General features: G+C 42.6%; 4 protein-coding genes and 1 long non-coding RNA gene across 6 annotated transcripts in view; 2 read left to right on the forward strand and 3 right to left on the reverse strand.

The window, feature by feature from the left end:
• The window catches only part of AFF4 (AF4/FMR2 family member 4), a 54,176-nt gene extending 53,772 nt beyond the window's left edge, over positions 1-404 (forward strand). The window contains exon 22 of the mRNA XM_037397581.1: positions 230-404. Coding sequence (XP_037253478.1) covers positions 230-240 — 11 coding nt within the window. The 3' untranslated portion in view covers positions 241-404. The remainder of the gene's footprint in view (positions 1-229) is intronic.
• Positions 405-507: 103 nt separating this feature from the next.
• On the reverse strand, positions 508-2,437 carry LEAP2 (liver enriched antimicrobial peptide 2). The gene is made up of 3 exons (XM_037397588.1): positions 2,284-2,437; positions 1,753-1,883; positions 508-792 (listed from the first exon to the last, which is right to left on the reverse strand). The coding sequence occupies exons 1-3, from the start codon at positions 2,338-2,340 to the stop codon at positions 756-758; spliced, it is 225 nt and encodes a 74-aa protein (XP_037253485.1). The 5' UTR covers positions 2,341-2,437; the 3' UTR covers positions 508-755.
• Positions 2,438-2,539: 102 nt separating this feature from the next.
• LOC119152387 lies at positions 2,540-6,389 on the forward strand. 2 transcript variants are annotated; one of them, XR_005105760.1, is made up of 3 exons: positions 2,540-3,593; positions 4,088-4,238; positions 6,210-6,389. It is a non-coding gene; the product is annotated as an uncharacterized LOC119152387 (long non-coding RNA). The 2 variants fall into 2 exon arrangements; XR_005105761.1 differs by having other exon boundaries at positions 4,091-4,238.
• Positions 6,390-6,489: 100 nt separating this feature from the next.
• LOC119152385 (cytochrome b-c1 complex subunit 8) lies at positions 6,490-7,145 on the reverse strand. Its single transcript, XM_037397586.1, has 2 exons — positions 6,920-7,145; positions 6,490-6,707 (listed from the first exon to the last, which is right to left on the reverse strand). Exons 1-2 carry the CDS (start codon positions 7,071-7,073, stop codon positions 6,613-6,615), a joined length of 249 nt encoding a protein of 82 aa, XP_037253483.1. The 5' UTR covers positions 7,074-7,145; the 3' UTR covers positions 6,490-6,612.
• Positions 7,146-9,062: 1,917 nt separating this feature from the next.
• Positions 9,063-13,329, reverse strand: GDF9 (growth differentiation factor 9). The gene is made up of 2 exons (XM_037398801.1): positions 12,219-13,329; positions 9,063-10,347 (listed from the first exon to the last, which is right to left on the reverse strand). Exons 1-2 carry the CDS (start codon positions 12,820-12,822, stop codon positions 9,395-9,397), a joined length of 1,557 nt encoding a protein of 518 aa, XP_037254698.1. The 5' UTR covers positions 12,823-13,329; the 3' UTR covers positions 9,063-9,394.
• Positions 13,330-15,765: the final 2,436 nt, after the last annotated feature.

Raw genomic sequence — 15,765 nt, forward strand, 5'->3', positions numbered from 1 at the left:
CTTGATTTCCTTCTCTGAGTTAACATGCAACAGATCAAAATAGGATTTTGATCAGTTTATTTTAAAATAGGTGATACTTTAGTGGCAAAAGTCAGTCTAGAACATTTAAGTAGATCAGATCAGAAGTAATTAAAAGTAAATACTTTTCTTTCCAGTTATCACTGGATATATTTGGGATATTGAAAATGCTATCAGTATTATCTGTTTGTTTGCTCCCTCTTTCTAACAGGCCTTATCTGAGGTACTGATAAGAGTCCAGCTGTTGAGACTGGAATGAGACGGAAGCGTGATCTGCTTTGTACGCTCGCCAGGTTGAAGGATAAATGTCTAAAGTCCTCCTAAGCACCTCTACTTGAGATGCCAGCTGTGGACTCGCCACACACTTTGTTCTCAGGATAGAAGGAAAACCATGGTTTGCTGAATATAAATTTTTAATTCACACCTTAAAAAAAAAAAAAAGAAAAAAAAAACCTGAAGAGAACCATTACAACAAAACAAAATGAACTGGAGGTGCAGAGTCCTTTTATTGAGCTTGGCCAGAGAGGCATCCTGAAGTGTGTGCTGCAAAGGTACAGCCTTGGTTAGGAAATGCTCTCAAGTTCTTTGAAGTCCTTTTATCAGTTCGTATGACAGAAATGTTAAATATACTTATTGCTGGATTCACTGTCCTAGATTTTGAACAGTCAATAAATATTTCACAAGTGAGCAGGGCACTGTTAGCAGTAACGGTGATGAATGTTCTTCATTGTGACAGGTCACTCTGAGGCTGTTGTAAGGAAACAGCGGTTCCTCCTGGAAAACAGAAGATCGTCGGGCACTGCCAGCTTGGGCTGTCAGCTGAGCAGGGCTCAGACATAAATCCTTAGCAGTGCTCCTCTCATGCAGCTGTTACAGCACTGCTGGTATTCAGCTTGTGTAGCTGTTACATTGTATTTACCTCTTTAACTCTGTTTGGTTTATCTTGATTAATTTTGTGTTCTTTGCTTTACTTAACAACTCCAAAATGCATCTCACCCAGGGCTATACATTCAGGCTGCAGTGTAGAAATGATACAAGACTGAAATCCCTTTCTGTCTGTATCCTCCTGCAGCCGCTGTTACAGTTCACCTCTGTTAATCAGTAGAACCAAGTGATGCATTTCCAATGTCCTGTTACATTTATGTATAGTAGAAAATGGGCATCTTCTACCCTCTCTCTATTTGCTTTCTGGTACCTGTACAGCAGGTGCCACAGAAAATTGCCCTTCGGTCACTAAGTAGGAATTTTAATCAGTTGGACAATTTGCTTATGTCTCATGTTCATGAGAACTAACTGTCTTTTGATATTTTAGTTGTCTTTTAAAGGATGAGCTTAAGTAATCAGCTTAAAGGGATTCATTTAGGGTAACGTACAGCTTTTAATTAATACATGCCTGAAAGTGAACAATATTGGCTTTAAGAAGAATTAATTGTAAGGTCTCTAAGCAATTATCTAATCTGTCTAGAATCTTATGTTCTTTTTTGAAGAGACGGGTTATGTGGGGTCGCAGTGAAAGAGCTGAGGCTCGCAGTCAAGGGCACTTGGACTCTGCTCTGTTTGCATTGCTTACAAAAGAAGTCTATATCTATTGCCCCATCCCTATTCCTGGTATCTCTTTTTTAATGGACAGAATTAATTCTGTATCTCGTTTGGCTGAGAGTAGGTGGGAACTTCCCCCACATAATATATTGTATTAAGTGTCACTGAGCCCAGATGTTGATCAGGATTAGTTACCTGCACAGCATTGTAATGCATTCGCTGTTATCCCTGCACGAGGCTCCAACAGGTCTTAGGGAGACTCCTCTCCAGAAAGGTGTCATCCGCCTCTGCCGTGGCTGTCGGTGGTGCAGGGAAGCGCAGTGTGTCTGAAACAGAGTCATAGAGGGACTGTCAGCAGCTGTAAGCAGTTGGTCATTCTGATGTGGAGGTCAATAGTCTTAATTTTAAGTGAAGAACTTGAAATCTTTCTTACTTTCAGATCATAGCATGCTCTATCGAAGTCAAGTTGCTTGTGTCCTAACCCCAAAGAAGAAGTACAAAATATAATGGTTTTAATCTTCTTGGGAGGGAAGGCAGAATTACTTGCTAAGTTACGCCTCGGAATCACCCAGTATTCCCTAGGCAGTCTTTTTTGTGATGGTGAATCCTCTAAAAGAGCACTACTGTCACCTCTAGCTCCTGCCAGTTATTCTTATTCATGCAAATCCTAACAGTTGCTATTAACTACCATTTTAATTAACACTTTAAATAGTTCTCTCTTTTTACCTGGCTGAGCAGCAGTGAGCAGAGCAAAAGGACCGCCGTCACTTTCCACCAGCACATCTTCCCAGTGTGAGCTGTCACTTCGGCTGCAGGACCAGCCTTGGGCAGAGGAGGTAGGGAGAGCCCCAAACAGAACTTCCCAAGCTTCAGCTAGATTTTTATAGACTGCACTCTCTTTATCTGCATCAGCTGTCAGTCATTACAGGACCAAAGTTCACTTCAGAGCAAGAGGGGATTACAAAGTTAGCATCTGCTGGAGCGATCTGGTTCAAGGCCTGTCTGTCTAGCTAATGATTTACTCTTCTTCCACTTGTACTTTGTCTGGGCAGCTTACCCCTTGTGCCAACTGTTCCCTTTTTTAAAATCTAGCTAACATGTTACCAGAACTTCATGGTGTCTTTGCAAGAAAAAAGGTGGCCAGTCCAAAGTCTGGAAAAAATCAAAAAAGCCGTGACCTTATTTAGCTTCTGTGACAGTCAGTGTGTGCAGCATTGAGCCTGTCAGCTGCAGGTACATATTGCCTTACCAAGCTTATCTGAAGCAGAAAATGATGCTTTTGATTCTGCTTCTCATTCCTGGTACATGAAAGAATCACAGGGAAGTTACTTAACCTTCCTTCCCGCTGCACACACTGTACCCAAAAAGCGGTTGTAATGCTTTTCAGATGGATTTTGGAATGAAAAAAGAATCTTATAATTGATAAATAAGAGACCTCTTCTTCCAGGGATGCTAATGTGTAGATAAAGATAATAATCTCTGGATAGCTAATCCCAAAAGTAGACGAGACTGCTGCAAGGGTTTTCTGGAGCTGAGTTGCTCCATGTGACAAGACTATGGCTTTTTTAGATGAACTGTCTCTGCTGTAGTCTGCCTCCGTCCCTCACAGCGTAACTCACACTTAGCCTTCTAAACGGTGCCAACAACTATTGATGTGGATGGGCAGTTTGTGTATAGGAGGAATCTTAATTTTTTTGTATCATGAAATGAGATGCCTGGAGAAAAGAACGTATAAGAAGAACTGTCTATTACCTCATGTTTTCTATAATCTTCTCAGTTTACAAATGTTGGGACAAGTGGGAGAAGCGTACGTCTGATATTACCAGTCTGTAAATGGACCTTACTGGTACCTGCTGCTGCTCCTCCTCTGTGAGATCTTGTGCATCTGGCTCCCACATCCATCCCATGTATGCCGAATCTGTCTGGTACAAGATTTTTGAGATTGAAGAGTACCATAAAGAGAATACCAGCTTGGTTGTGTCAAGTGTGTGCAGGGTTTGGAGCACGCTATGTTTTAAGTCACTTCAAGTAGGAAGGTACTGTATGAAATAGTGAGCTGTGTTTTAGCTAAATTGTACATACAAATCTGGATGTAATAGGCTACTGCTTCCTGTGATTGCTTCATATGGAGGCATAAGTGCCAGCGTGGAAGGCAAGTTACTTAGATTAAGATAATGCCATGTTGTTAGGTTCCTGTCCACAGATGACTACCCATTAGCCCAAACTTCACTGGGATTAAATAAATACCCTTCCTAGCATATTGTCTGCAACCTTTATTGGAAAATTTGTTCCTTTCCTTGGGTTTTTACACTCCTTCCTCTGCCATGTTTGTCTTGCTTCCCTGGGAAGAGGCATCAAAACCCTTCATTTTCACCTTCCTGGTTCTTAGGAAGGGAAGGAAATGGGACAGTAAATCATGGCACATCAAAGAGCCAAACTTCGAAATTTCTTTTACCTTTGGCTGTGAATTTCTCAGTTGTTTTTCCCATTTCTTTATGTGCATCTGAGTTCTAATTTCTGCTGTTTCCAGTAGGCACTGATACAGAACACAGAAAGGAAAGCAAGAGGCAGCAGCGATAGGCTTGACTTCATCTGTGGAGCACAGGATTTGAAATGACAGCTCTTTCACTTCTGACAGCACTGCCCTCTGCAAGTCATCATTTCTTAGCTTTTTTGGCTAGGTAAGTCTAGTACCTTGTGCAGCACATCAAACTTGTTGTGTGTCCTGGGTTACTAATAGCACCAGTGTATCCCTTTCAGGCAGAAGTCTGTTTACTCTGTGCAAAACACAGGGGGGAAAAAAAGAATAAAATGGAACCAATTGTTTCCATCTCGGCAAGTCTAGCATGCCAGTAAAAACCCACAGCAAAGATGCAGGTTGTAACAAAACAAAAAGACACAAGATGCTACTCTGTTGCCACTTTCAACATTTACCAAACGGAGAACAGAAATGATTAGACTGAAAAATTTTCAGCCACCTTGTTCAGATTCTGAAATGCCCAGGGGCTGGCCTGGCAATGCCAGACATCCAGCGGTAGCCATCCCTGCTGGTAACAGTTCCGCAGCTGGCTCCCTGCCAGGTGGGTGGCAGGGCCGGAGGACGGCTGGGCGGCGTTGCGCCAGGCCGGTGGCAGAGCAAAGGGCGAGGAGACCCTGCCTGCCTGCGCCTGGCTGCTGACGCTGCAGCGGGGCTGAGCCGCTGCTGCAGCACTGGCTGGGTGCGCTGCCTGGGGTGCAGGTCACCGGCTGTGAGGAAGCTGCTGCGCTGTTTACAGTTGTCTAGCAGCTGGTTCAGGCACGGTTCAGCTGTCTGTGAACAAGGACAGAGACCTCGGGAGAGAGACCAAGAGGAGCTACTCGCCTTCGGCAGAGCTGGTGACTCAAAATGCGGTGGAAAAACAAGCGTTTAGTGAAGCTACTGACGTTGAAGTTCACATGCACTATTGTTTAGGCTGCCCATCAGCTGCTGTGGGTGCTCTTGGAGCCTACATAAGCAGGCCGCCAGTAAGGCTTTGAATAAAGTCTGACTCCAGATGTCTTTCCCAGCTCTTGCAATTATAGTAGCCACTTGGTTGCTCTCTGCTTGCTTAAGCTGCCTAGAAAATACCAACAAACTGAAATGCAGAGTTAAATTTAAGCACAGAATATTTTTAGCGCTGGATGATTTGTATTACTCCTGCTTATGCCAACCTCAGACCGTACTTGGAGTAAACACGAGCAGAAGGAACAGCCTTAAGACTGAGCTTAGTGTGCTTTTAAAAACATGTGCTAAGAGCCCTAAAAAAGCATTCAGCTCTAAAAATTGCATACCCCTCAACTTCCTGCAGCGAGAGACTGAGCATCCTTGTCCTCCAGACAGCCCAGCCTTGAGCACACTGAGAAACTTAACACAGGGAAACATCCCTCCTGCCCTGCGGATCAGACTCTCAGTACCAGCTACAGGAAGAGCACAATGGAGAGATAAATGTGTTGCTTTGCATGTGGCATAAGCTTGAGACAGTCAGCTGGATGAAAGGGACAAAAAAAAAGGATAAAGGAACCAGCTCAGTGTTCTGGAGTTTGAAGAATGAAGCTTGTTTGTATACTGAAGAGCCACAGCATGAGTTTCTTTGTCACATACTTAAGTAGCTTTATTACTAGCATTTGTTTTTAAGTAACATTCAGGTATTCAACAGTCTTGTTTCTCCTGGTAGTTTCCAAGAAGCTTCTAATCCAGCCTATTAACACTAATCAGGTATCAGAGTTGCAGTTAATCATCCAAATAGCATTAGTTAATATAGAATCACAGAACAGCTCAGGCTGGAAGGGACCCTGAAAGATTGTCCGGTCCAGCCTTTTGTGGGAAGGTACCCCAGATGAGGTTAGCTGGCACCCTGTCCTTGAAAACCTCCAGCTGGGGCCTCCCACCACATCCCTGGGGAGGTTATTCCAGTAACTGATTATTCCCACAGCAAGAAGAACTCCTTTCTTACACTGTAATGAAACCTCTCCTGGTGCAGCTTGTACCTGTTGCCCTTTGTCTTCTGCACAGGTCTCCTTGTGAAAAGTGAGCCTGTGTACAGAAGTCAAGGTCCCCATTCAGTCCTGAGCCATCAGCCAGCTCAGGCAGTTCTGGTCAATACCAAATCAGGTGGACTATTTGTTTTTCACAGACCTCGAGGCCAGAGTGGAAAGAAGTGGCCAGTGATGGAACGACAAATGCAGCAACGAGCTGTTATTTCATACCATCTCCAGCTGAAGGCAGTCCTCACTACACCAGTCGTACTGACAAATGTTCAAAGGAATGGTAGTCACAAAGGCTGGAAATGCTCTAAGATAAAAATATCTGGACATACAGAACTTTAGCCTGATTATCTCCCTGTACAGAGTGATCCAGACAGGGATTTGATCCCGCTCACCTGAACCATCTTAAGACATAGACTTCACACAAAGTCATGGAGCAAAGTTAAAGTTTATTCGACAAGACTTATCTCCCTTTTAATACCCTTCCAGTCATGTGAACAAGCTTAGCAACACCGAGCTGATAATACAGTGAGGTAAGTCTCATTAACTTCGTTACTGGTCATTTTCATAGTCAGCGGGGTTCTTCCTCTTCAGTCGCTCAAACTCTTGTGTTCCCCAGGAATACAAGAGGTAGCCTCCCACAAAGGCTGCAAAGGAAAGGGGACACTCAGAAGTCGCCCTGCAATACACACACCCCAGAGCAGCTTCAGCCACCGCGCCTGTGACGAGGCAGCGTTACACAAGGCCCCCGGTGCAGAGGCGCCAGCCCCGCGCTCCCCCATCCCCAAACTGCCGGTGCTGCGGGGAAATACCCGGGAGCTCGGCCCGGGCCGCGCCTGAGCCGCCCCCTGCTACTCACGGGGCGCCACCTTGAAGACCTGGGAGCTGAAGCGGCGCCAGATGTTGGGCAGCCCGTGCGAGAGGACGTTGGGGAAGGCTCGCTGCTCGAAAGGCGACAGGCTGTAGGTGATGACATGGCGAACCCGCGCCAGGTTACCGAAGTGAAGGCCCATGGCGCCCCGGTGTCACCTTCCTCAGTGGGGCTGCAGCCGCCGCCTCCCCCGGAAGCGGATCCTCCGCGGCCGCTTCCGCTTCCGGCGCCCACGCCGCCTCACGCGCTCGCGGGGGGGCCAGGCCGCTGCCGCTGGCCCTCTGAAATCACAGTTTATATACGAGAGTTGTCACCGTTTAGTCCTGGTGATTAGATTATTAATCAAGGGCGAGTCGGCAGCGCCTCGCTGGGCGGGGGGCGCCTCACGGGAGCGTGCCCGCAGCCTCTCGGTGCTGAGCACGAGCCACTCAGCAGGCAAGGCCGCATGTCTGTGGTGCTCCTGTTCCCTACCTCTGCAGCAAGAGGGCTTGAATATTAACATTATTATTAGAGTGTGTATTGCTGCAGGCTAAAGGTGCTGTAGCAGCACAAAGCTGCCTTGGAGAACATGGTCTCAACCTTTAACCTGTTGCTGAGGTTACATATTTCTGAAGCTGCTTGTAGCTGACCCAAAACCATGGTTTCTTTAGCTTGACTTCAGCACTTTGTCTTAAATAGGGTTTTCCATTTGTGTCAAGGAAGGAATTAAGAAAGAATTCACTTTATTTCCCTTCTTGGCAGCTCGGTGAAGCTGAATTCCCACTGTTTGAAAGGGATTACTGTGAATAGCGCCACATTAGGCAATTTGAATTAAACCTATCAAACAGCGTTGGCCAGAGGCTGGGATGTTTTTTGTTTGACATTGAGATATTTGTATTTATTTCAAATGAACCTTCAATTAGAGCCAGAACAAGCACAAACTTTAGTTCAATGGTTCCAGGCTAACGCAAGCTTCACTTAGGAACTTAATTTTTAAAGCAGCTATATGACTGTTAGCCGGATGGCACTGCACCTCCATGGAGCAATTCAGACTTTGAGAAGCATCATAGCAACACTGACTGGTTGGCAAATGAGCAGGTGAACCATAGTCACAGTACAGGAAAACCACACAGCGTCCCCTCGGGTGGATCCTTTCCCTGCCAGGCTGAACTCCCAGCCCCAGGCCAAGCCCTGGGGAGCCAGGATCTAAGGCAGGGTCTGGTTAGGTGGTTTAATTGTAGAAAGTTAAGGCATTTATGTATCAATGCATTAGCAAGTCATCATTTTAAGGGCTAATCTTAACAAGTTTTAAAAGATTGCGCTGCTCCACATCCTTTTATTGAAAAAAACCCCAAACAACCCCAAACAAACAGACAAACCACAAAACCACACCCTACGAAAGCTGGGCTTTTTTTTTGTGCATGAGCCCCATCTAAAGCTCACCTAGCTTGGGTCCCCAGTGTGAAACCACCATTTTTGACACAACTCTTAAAATTAGAAGAGTTTAGGAGAAAATAAATTGATCATAGTAAAAATCTGGTTTGGAAACATCTAGCATTAAGGCGCCATTACCTACAATTTTATTGCCAGAGGAAGTGAGGTTATGTCCCCACACTTTCAGACTACTAAACCAATTTAATAGCATTTAAATAAACTATTTTAAAATGGGCTTCTAAAGCCCTTTCTTATTTTTTTATGCTGACAACATTGAACATTTCATAATTCAGAAGCAAGTGGTGGTGTAGTACCACCTGTAGAATCCTGTGCCCATGAACAGCTTGTGCTTTGCTCTTGAACTAGATCAAGCCTTTCCATTTTTAACAGCTCACCCACAAGCTGTGCCGGTTCTTACTCAAATAGTTCAGTTACTTAAGTTTTCACAAGTTACGACACAGCCATCCTTCAATTCTTACCACTCTTCACTGAGAAAGCCCAAAGAAGAAAAGCAAGAAGCAACCTTGTAACTTTTTTACAGAGCTGTGAGGAAGAGTTGTCTTCTTGCCTGGGGGAACTGGAAACACGGTAGGGAAAAAGAATGAAAACCTGAGAAAGTAATTTTAACATTAACAACTTTCTTCTCTTCCTAGACACTTGCTGGAAACTTCATGCAAAAGGTGTCTTTATCTAGAGGAAGACTATCAGGCGTTGAATATAAGTGGTATGCATGATAGACATTTATTTATCTAAATTTATAACAAAGCAGCTTAAAATAGACGTCTGGTAGTTGAAACCTCTTCCACATTTTAAATGCAAAATTATTCCAATAAAAAGATTTTAAATTTAATTTCACATTCTAGAAAGGCTGAGTGGCTACAAAAATAAGTGCTATGATGTAAACACCTTCTACTAACTCCATGCTAAATCATAACTGATCTTATAGAGCTATTAGAATTTCACAAACACTATTCTGTTGATTATAGCTACAGATACTTTGAGAATACAAAAATTACCAAAACCAGAGTAAAACCAAGCAGGATTCACCCACTAACGACAAGTGCACTTTGTAGCTATCATATCTTCATACTCTTTGTAGACTATGGAGCCATCAGGCTCTATGGTCAGGACACTCAGTGGGCTGTATTCCGCAGGAACACAGGAGGGCCTTGGAACAGATGAGTCCAGTTTCTCATATATTATGTTCTGCACCATTGTGTGCACTGGAGAGCCGTAACGATGCCCGACAACCCTTGGGCAGTCACCTTTGCAATACTGAGGGCTGTACCGGTGTGGTGCTATTATCCATTTGTCCCATTTTAGTTGGCTAAAACTTAGACTGAAGCTGTGAAGCTCACACTCATTTTGAGGGAACAGAAACTGTTTGAAATATTCACTCAAATTGTAAAGTGGAGTTGCTGGCGCTTCTTTCAGGCTCTCATCTCTTCGCTGTCGAGAGGCCCTTTTACCCTGTGAATTCTCTTTTCCTTTGTCACCTGTAACATCAACAAGCGGATTGTTCCTTTGCCTGGGCTGCACTGGGTTTTTCCTTCTGTGTCTAAGTGAGTTCCACCTGTGATAAGCTTGTTCACTGGTATCATTCAGATAAAGAAGAAGAGAAGGGGGAACCAGTGCCATATTAATGGGATTTTCCAGTTTAGTGTTCTGTTGTGGATCACCCATCAGACAAGTGAAGTTCACAGCCATATGAATATTCCTCCTGTTAGTGGCAATTAGAGGCTGGAGAAAAGAAGTCACATCAATCTCAACCCACTTGCGTTTTCTAACTTCAAAGTGCAGGCTAAAAGCTATAGAGTGTGAAATGCTGGGACATATTTGGCTGGAAAAATCATGCTCCTTAACAGATAAATGGCACATGCATGTAGTGGAAGAAGAAACAGGAACTGACGTGTCAAAGGTATAAAGCAAGACAGACTTGAGTAAGTGCTCCAAGGCAGTAAGACGATCCAGGTTGAAGAGTAAATCCGCTGAGTGAACATCTCCTGAGAAGGGAAACAAAATCTTGTAGAGTTACTGCATCTTATTTTTTCACCTAGACATAAATAACAGCCATGTAGCAGGTAAGTAGAAATAATTCAGCAGCAGCAGAAACCAGCTTAGTTGCCCTCCCTTACTTTTATTGTATGGAACTTCTACTTTGGTCAGGGACAGAAGACGTAAAAGTCAAGTGGCAACAAAACCAAGAAACCCATGATGAAGAGTTATTAGGATTCGTTTCATTAAAAAAAAAAAAACAAACCAACTACAGGAGGAAGTTAGCAGTTGTCTTTTCAGCATTGGTATGGGGAAACAGAAACTAGATTATACAAGTCATGAAATGAAATAGCTAGTTTTAAAGTGAGTGCTTTCAGAGCTTTTTAGCATTAACTCTGGTTATTCTTTCTTATATTTTTCCTATTTAAATCTTTTGACCAGCAGCTGCCAGCAAGTCTGAATAATAGCAAGGCAGAAAGTTATTTATTAGCACTACTAAAAAAATATTATCATTCTTTCATGCACATCACTTTGCTTCTCTCACAAAACAGGACCAGAGTTTCCAAGTTATTCTGAAAGCACATTTGTCTCATTAATCTCTACTGTAAGATACACTGCTCTTATCTTTTCCCCCACAATGTTAAAATTTTTCTGGCATTCTTTCAGTTTGCTCCAGTTTCCATCTTGCTTTGAGACTGATAAACCCATTTCCCAGCCTGTTTTCCAGATGTGGACATAGCATGTGTTTAACATATTGCTTTTTTACTACTCACCACTGTATTTTTTCTGTAAATAAGAAACTGTTCTTTTTCGACCACTAATGCATTAAGCGATCTCTTCAGACTTACATAGGCCAAAATAATAAGCAATCAAATGAGGGCTCTGTAGACCCTGCTAAACTTTTTATTTCCTACATTAATGAATTTTTCTAAAATCATGAATCTGAATATCCTCAATAATTGTAGGAAATTGGTTCAGATTCAGGCTGCTGCTTTAATTACTACCACATTTAGAATATATAATCACAAGATTAACTGTTAATTCTGAGTATGTTTCTGAATCAGTAGATTATACTATGCCAGGAAAATATAGTCATAAACATAGCTTGGTTATTTTATTTTTCCATAGCGAATACCCCTTAACTGAACCTCAGTCTCAAAGTGCTGTTACTGTGCACAGGTATGATGTTTGTGTTTAGAGTTATTTGTCTTTCTAAGTGAACAAAAATCCAAGTCAGAAGAACTCAGATCACTTGTCAGCAGTCGCATAAACAGAATTAAAGGCTGAGGATTTCTAGCTGCTATTGGTGTGGCCAGCCCACATTCAAGAAAGCCATGAAAGCATGGTAAGTTACAAAGTACCCAGCTACCCTGGATTTTCAGCCCTGAGCCTGACTTACAAGTAATTCTACTCTTCCCTTCAGGATAGTCACAAATTCCGGTTGTGATTCTTCCCCAGCAAACATACAAAGCAAGGGGAAGAGTCATCTGGCAATAGGAGTCTGGGAATTTGTTGTCTCATTACAGTGCTGTTTTTATTCCCTTGAAAAAAACAAAACCAATATGGGCAGTAGAAGGAAACATGGGGGTTTTTTTCCTATTTTCTTACTTAGAAGCGATTATCATTTTCTGTGACTCATGATGAGCCAGCCTGAAACATCAGCATCATCTTGAACATAGTACCATTTGTGTGGCATCTATGTCGAATGCCATTCAAGGAGAAGTAGGTTATGAAAAACACCTACAGTTTAAGAGAGGAGTTATCAGGATTAAGACAGCAACACATCTAAAGAAATACGGTATTTTTCTATTACACTGCAAGCACAGAACACATGGAAAACCCCCATTTAACCTTGGCAACTCAGTCTCTGCACACCTACCTTTCATGAGGTCCCTGTGGTGGTGCTTGCATTCAGAACATGGAGTGAAAAGTCGAACAGTGTTATAGATGTGGCTTTTGTTAACCTTTGGGATTCCCTCCTTCGTAGCAGACATCTTATACAGCCTTTTCATGTACCGAAGGGCTCTGGAATCTGGCTGTAGCCTGGTGGCCTCGCTTTCCCAGTTCTGGTGTCCCCGGTCAGACAGCACCTTGAGAAGAGGAGGCAAGAGAGCATATCCACGTCTCACACCTTTTGGCAGCTGCAGCAATGGATTTGGCTCACTGGCAGTATCCTCAGGGACTACCAGTATCCCAGAGGTCTTGTCAGAGACTACACTACCCCTGGAGCGGGGGGAACACTGGATGCTAGAAGAAAGCCAATGAAAACAGCAATAGAAGCAAACACAAATTCTCCAAGTACTCTCCATGTTCGTTAGGGCTACAGCCAAAAAAAAAATGCCTCCCCTAAAATATTCAAGGGGGGGGGGGAAAAGAGTACTGGAGCCCCAGCCCTTATATATGTTGCAGCTGTGGAATGGGAGGGAGGTTTCATTCTGATTAGAAACCAAAGAGAAAGATCTGCAGCTGGCTACTGAAACCATATGCCTGTTTGCATTTAGGCTACAGCCTTTGCCTATGAAAGTATATTATAAACAAAATCCTTATTCAGAGAGTTAACCGTTTTCACGTGGTAAACAACAAAACAAGAGCGCCAGCCTCCAGAGGGAGCTGGGGAGACAAGCTGGTATTGGCTAGTCTAAGTCCCTGTTTATTTGCAGAAATCTATAGAGCTAAAATTTATTGCTTTTAGCAATAGTACACTAATGAAAAAAGAAAGAAACATTTCATTTTCTGTTGACGTGTTTCTCACATTTCATGTCTCTGTAGACAGTAATATCCACTTGAGAGAGAGGTAGCTGTGACTATAGTACCATCAGATTTGTTTTCATTCCAGCACGCAGCACATGTTTAGCTCAGGTAAGGCATCCAAAAAGCAGAGTGCTTTTTCAGTCAGTATCAGATCTCTGTGGAGTGTGCTCCAAAAGACTCCAAACAGAGTAATATTGACTGCATCAAAAGTACTCAAAACTCTTGTAGCTGAGCATAACTAAAAGGATGGGGAGGTTAGTCTTATTTAATTAGGAAAATATGGGCTGGGGTGGGGAAATCTGTTTTCATGACAGTTGTTTTTAATTAGACCTATGCTATTGGTAATCTAGTGAAATGTCACCCATAATCCAATTTACACATCTTAAGGCTTCTGAGTAAGGATTGCTTGTTTGGAGAGTGTTTGATTCACTTACAAAAATGGCAGTGTGGCATTCTTTGATTTGGGGTGGAAGGTTAATTCCAGTAACAACCTAGAATATGAAACAATATAACTTTTTTGCAAGATTTCTCAAAGCTGATTTGATCAGAATGAGAGTGGGATACTGTTACTTCTAAGATCAGCTATGTTTAAACTGTGATTAATAAGGTGATCTGTACTTTGATTAGTTTTAAAAATATATCCTTCGGTCAGGCTTGCTCGCACTGAACAAGCTCATCTTCTCTCTCCCTTCTGGGTTTGAATTAGTCCCACTTCACATGAGTTTCCATCAAATGTAACTATAGTTTCTGCTGTTCCATGGCCACTTAAGCTGCCTTCTAACCCTACCCTCTTCCACAAACCAAATGTGCATTCCTGCTCTCTCCTTTGCACTGGTTTTTGATGTTACCAGATCTTGTGGTGGGTCCAGCCAGGGAGCTGAAACGGTAGGAAAATAATCCAACAAAAAGTGAATATTTGCTTTACCTTGCTGAAACCACAGGACTGCTAAGAAAAACTAAGCCTATCTTGAATAATTCAGGGATCAACAGGACATGAGTGGTACTTGTGGATGCTAAAGGCAGAGCGAATCCTGAACTATTATTCCATACGGTGAGTGCTGAAATAATCTTACATATCCTTATATATATACTGCACTGAAGAGGGTATTGTTAAATATGTAGCTTTGGAAAATTGTATTAAAGTAGAATGAAAAGTTCATGAAACAGGTGGAAGGACACAGAGATTTTTAACTGCAGATTTAAACCTAGCCCTGACTAGAGATACCCCCTCTTTTGCATAATCTAGTGGCCTGACCGTAAAACTCATCCACATTTATTAGCTGTCTTGTTGGAAACGTAAGTGGAGAAGTCAAAGTCCCAATATATCCAACTTGAACCGATATATCAGGCACTTTCACTGACTGTAATGACAGGGAGAAACCTAGTACAAACTGCCTCATGCTCTGTTGGCCAAGGCTGGGAGCTGCTGTAGTGATGGCTGGAGGGCCATCAACACAACTGCTTCTCATCTCATCCTCAAGCATAATGCTGATTAGCATCCTGTGGTGCTTTGGTGTAGAAGAAAGTTAGATCTTGTTTATTTTTCTTCATCCTGGTGTCCAACTCAGTTAGAGGCTGTGGAGGCTTTCAAAGGATCTTACAGCTAAGTTTTCACACTTTTAGCAACTTGTCGGTCTAGACCTGTGGAAATGTTGTCATTTGACAACAAATGTGGTCAGTTGATTAGACTGTGGCATGCTGACTCCTCAACCCTTTAGGAAATGTGATCGTTTTCAGTGCATAAATAGGAGCTAAAACACTCTGAGACTGGCTGTAGCAGTGCAAGGATTCTTAATGTTACTGAAGCCTTAGAGCCTTCCCATGAATGTATTTATAACTTTAGGCAGTTCTTCAGCAGGTTCTAATAAACTAGACTTCCTTTGCTCTGCAGTAGCCTGTAATAAAGAGGGACAAACCTGGAATTTATGTTGCCGTTGATTTTTTTGCTGTGAAACCCAGCTCCTCTGAACAGATTACTGATCCAGCACAGTCACAACAATCCCTACATGCAGAACTGAAGCCGAGCCACTTGCGGAGGAGTCAGGAGCTGGGGGAACGAACGAACGAGAAAAGAGAGAGCCCTGTAAGCCACACTCACTGCCAAAGCCAGTTTATCATCCCAACTGTGATTTTTTTACTGGATTTCAGGTTTCTTAATGCTTGGACACATTTGCTGAAGAGTTATAAATTGCAGCTATATTTGAGTGAAGATTCTGACATACTACAGTTGTAGGTAGTTCCAAATACATGTGCATAAACATTTCAGATATTAAAGAACTGTTTAGTAAAACATAATATCCAAGGAGATTAGTTTCATTGTATCTCTGTAAAATCCTGACCGTTATTAGATTGTTTGATAGTCTCATGTTTTATCTATCTGAAATATTTAGTCTATTATAATCATTAGTTTGTTGCAGCAGCAATTATATTTTCCTTTTTCCTCCTGGGAAACACTGAGTACCTAGTCTGTACTACCATAAACTAATAATAATTGTTAAATTCCTATAAAACAGAGCCGAAGAATGTTTAGCTTTGCCTTGTAGCTAATGACATTTGTTTGTTTCCACAAGGGAGCAAAAGCATTAATCATAGGTATAGCTGTTATGCCCTGATAAACAAAGTGTTTTAATTTTGGCTCACTGAGCTTATTCAGTGGACTTTGAAATATAAGAAGT

Source organism: Falco rusticolus, chromosome 8, assembly GCF_015220075.1.
Source record: "Falco rusticolus isolate bFalRus1 chromosome 8, bFalRus1.pri, whole genome shotgun sequence".
Lineage (NCBI taxonomy): Eukaryota > Metazoa > Chordata > Aves > Falconiformes > Falconidae > Falco > Falco rusticolus.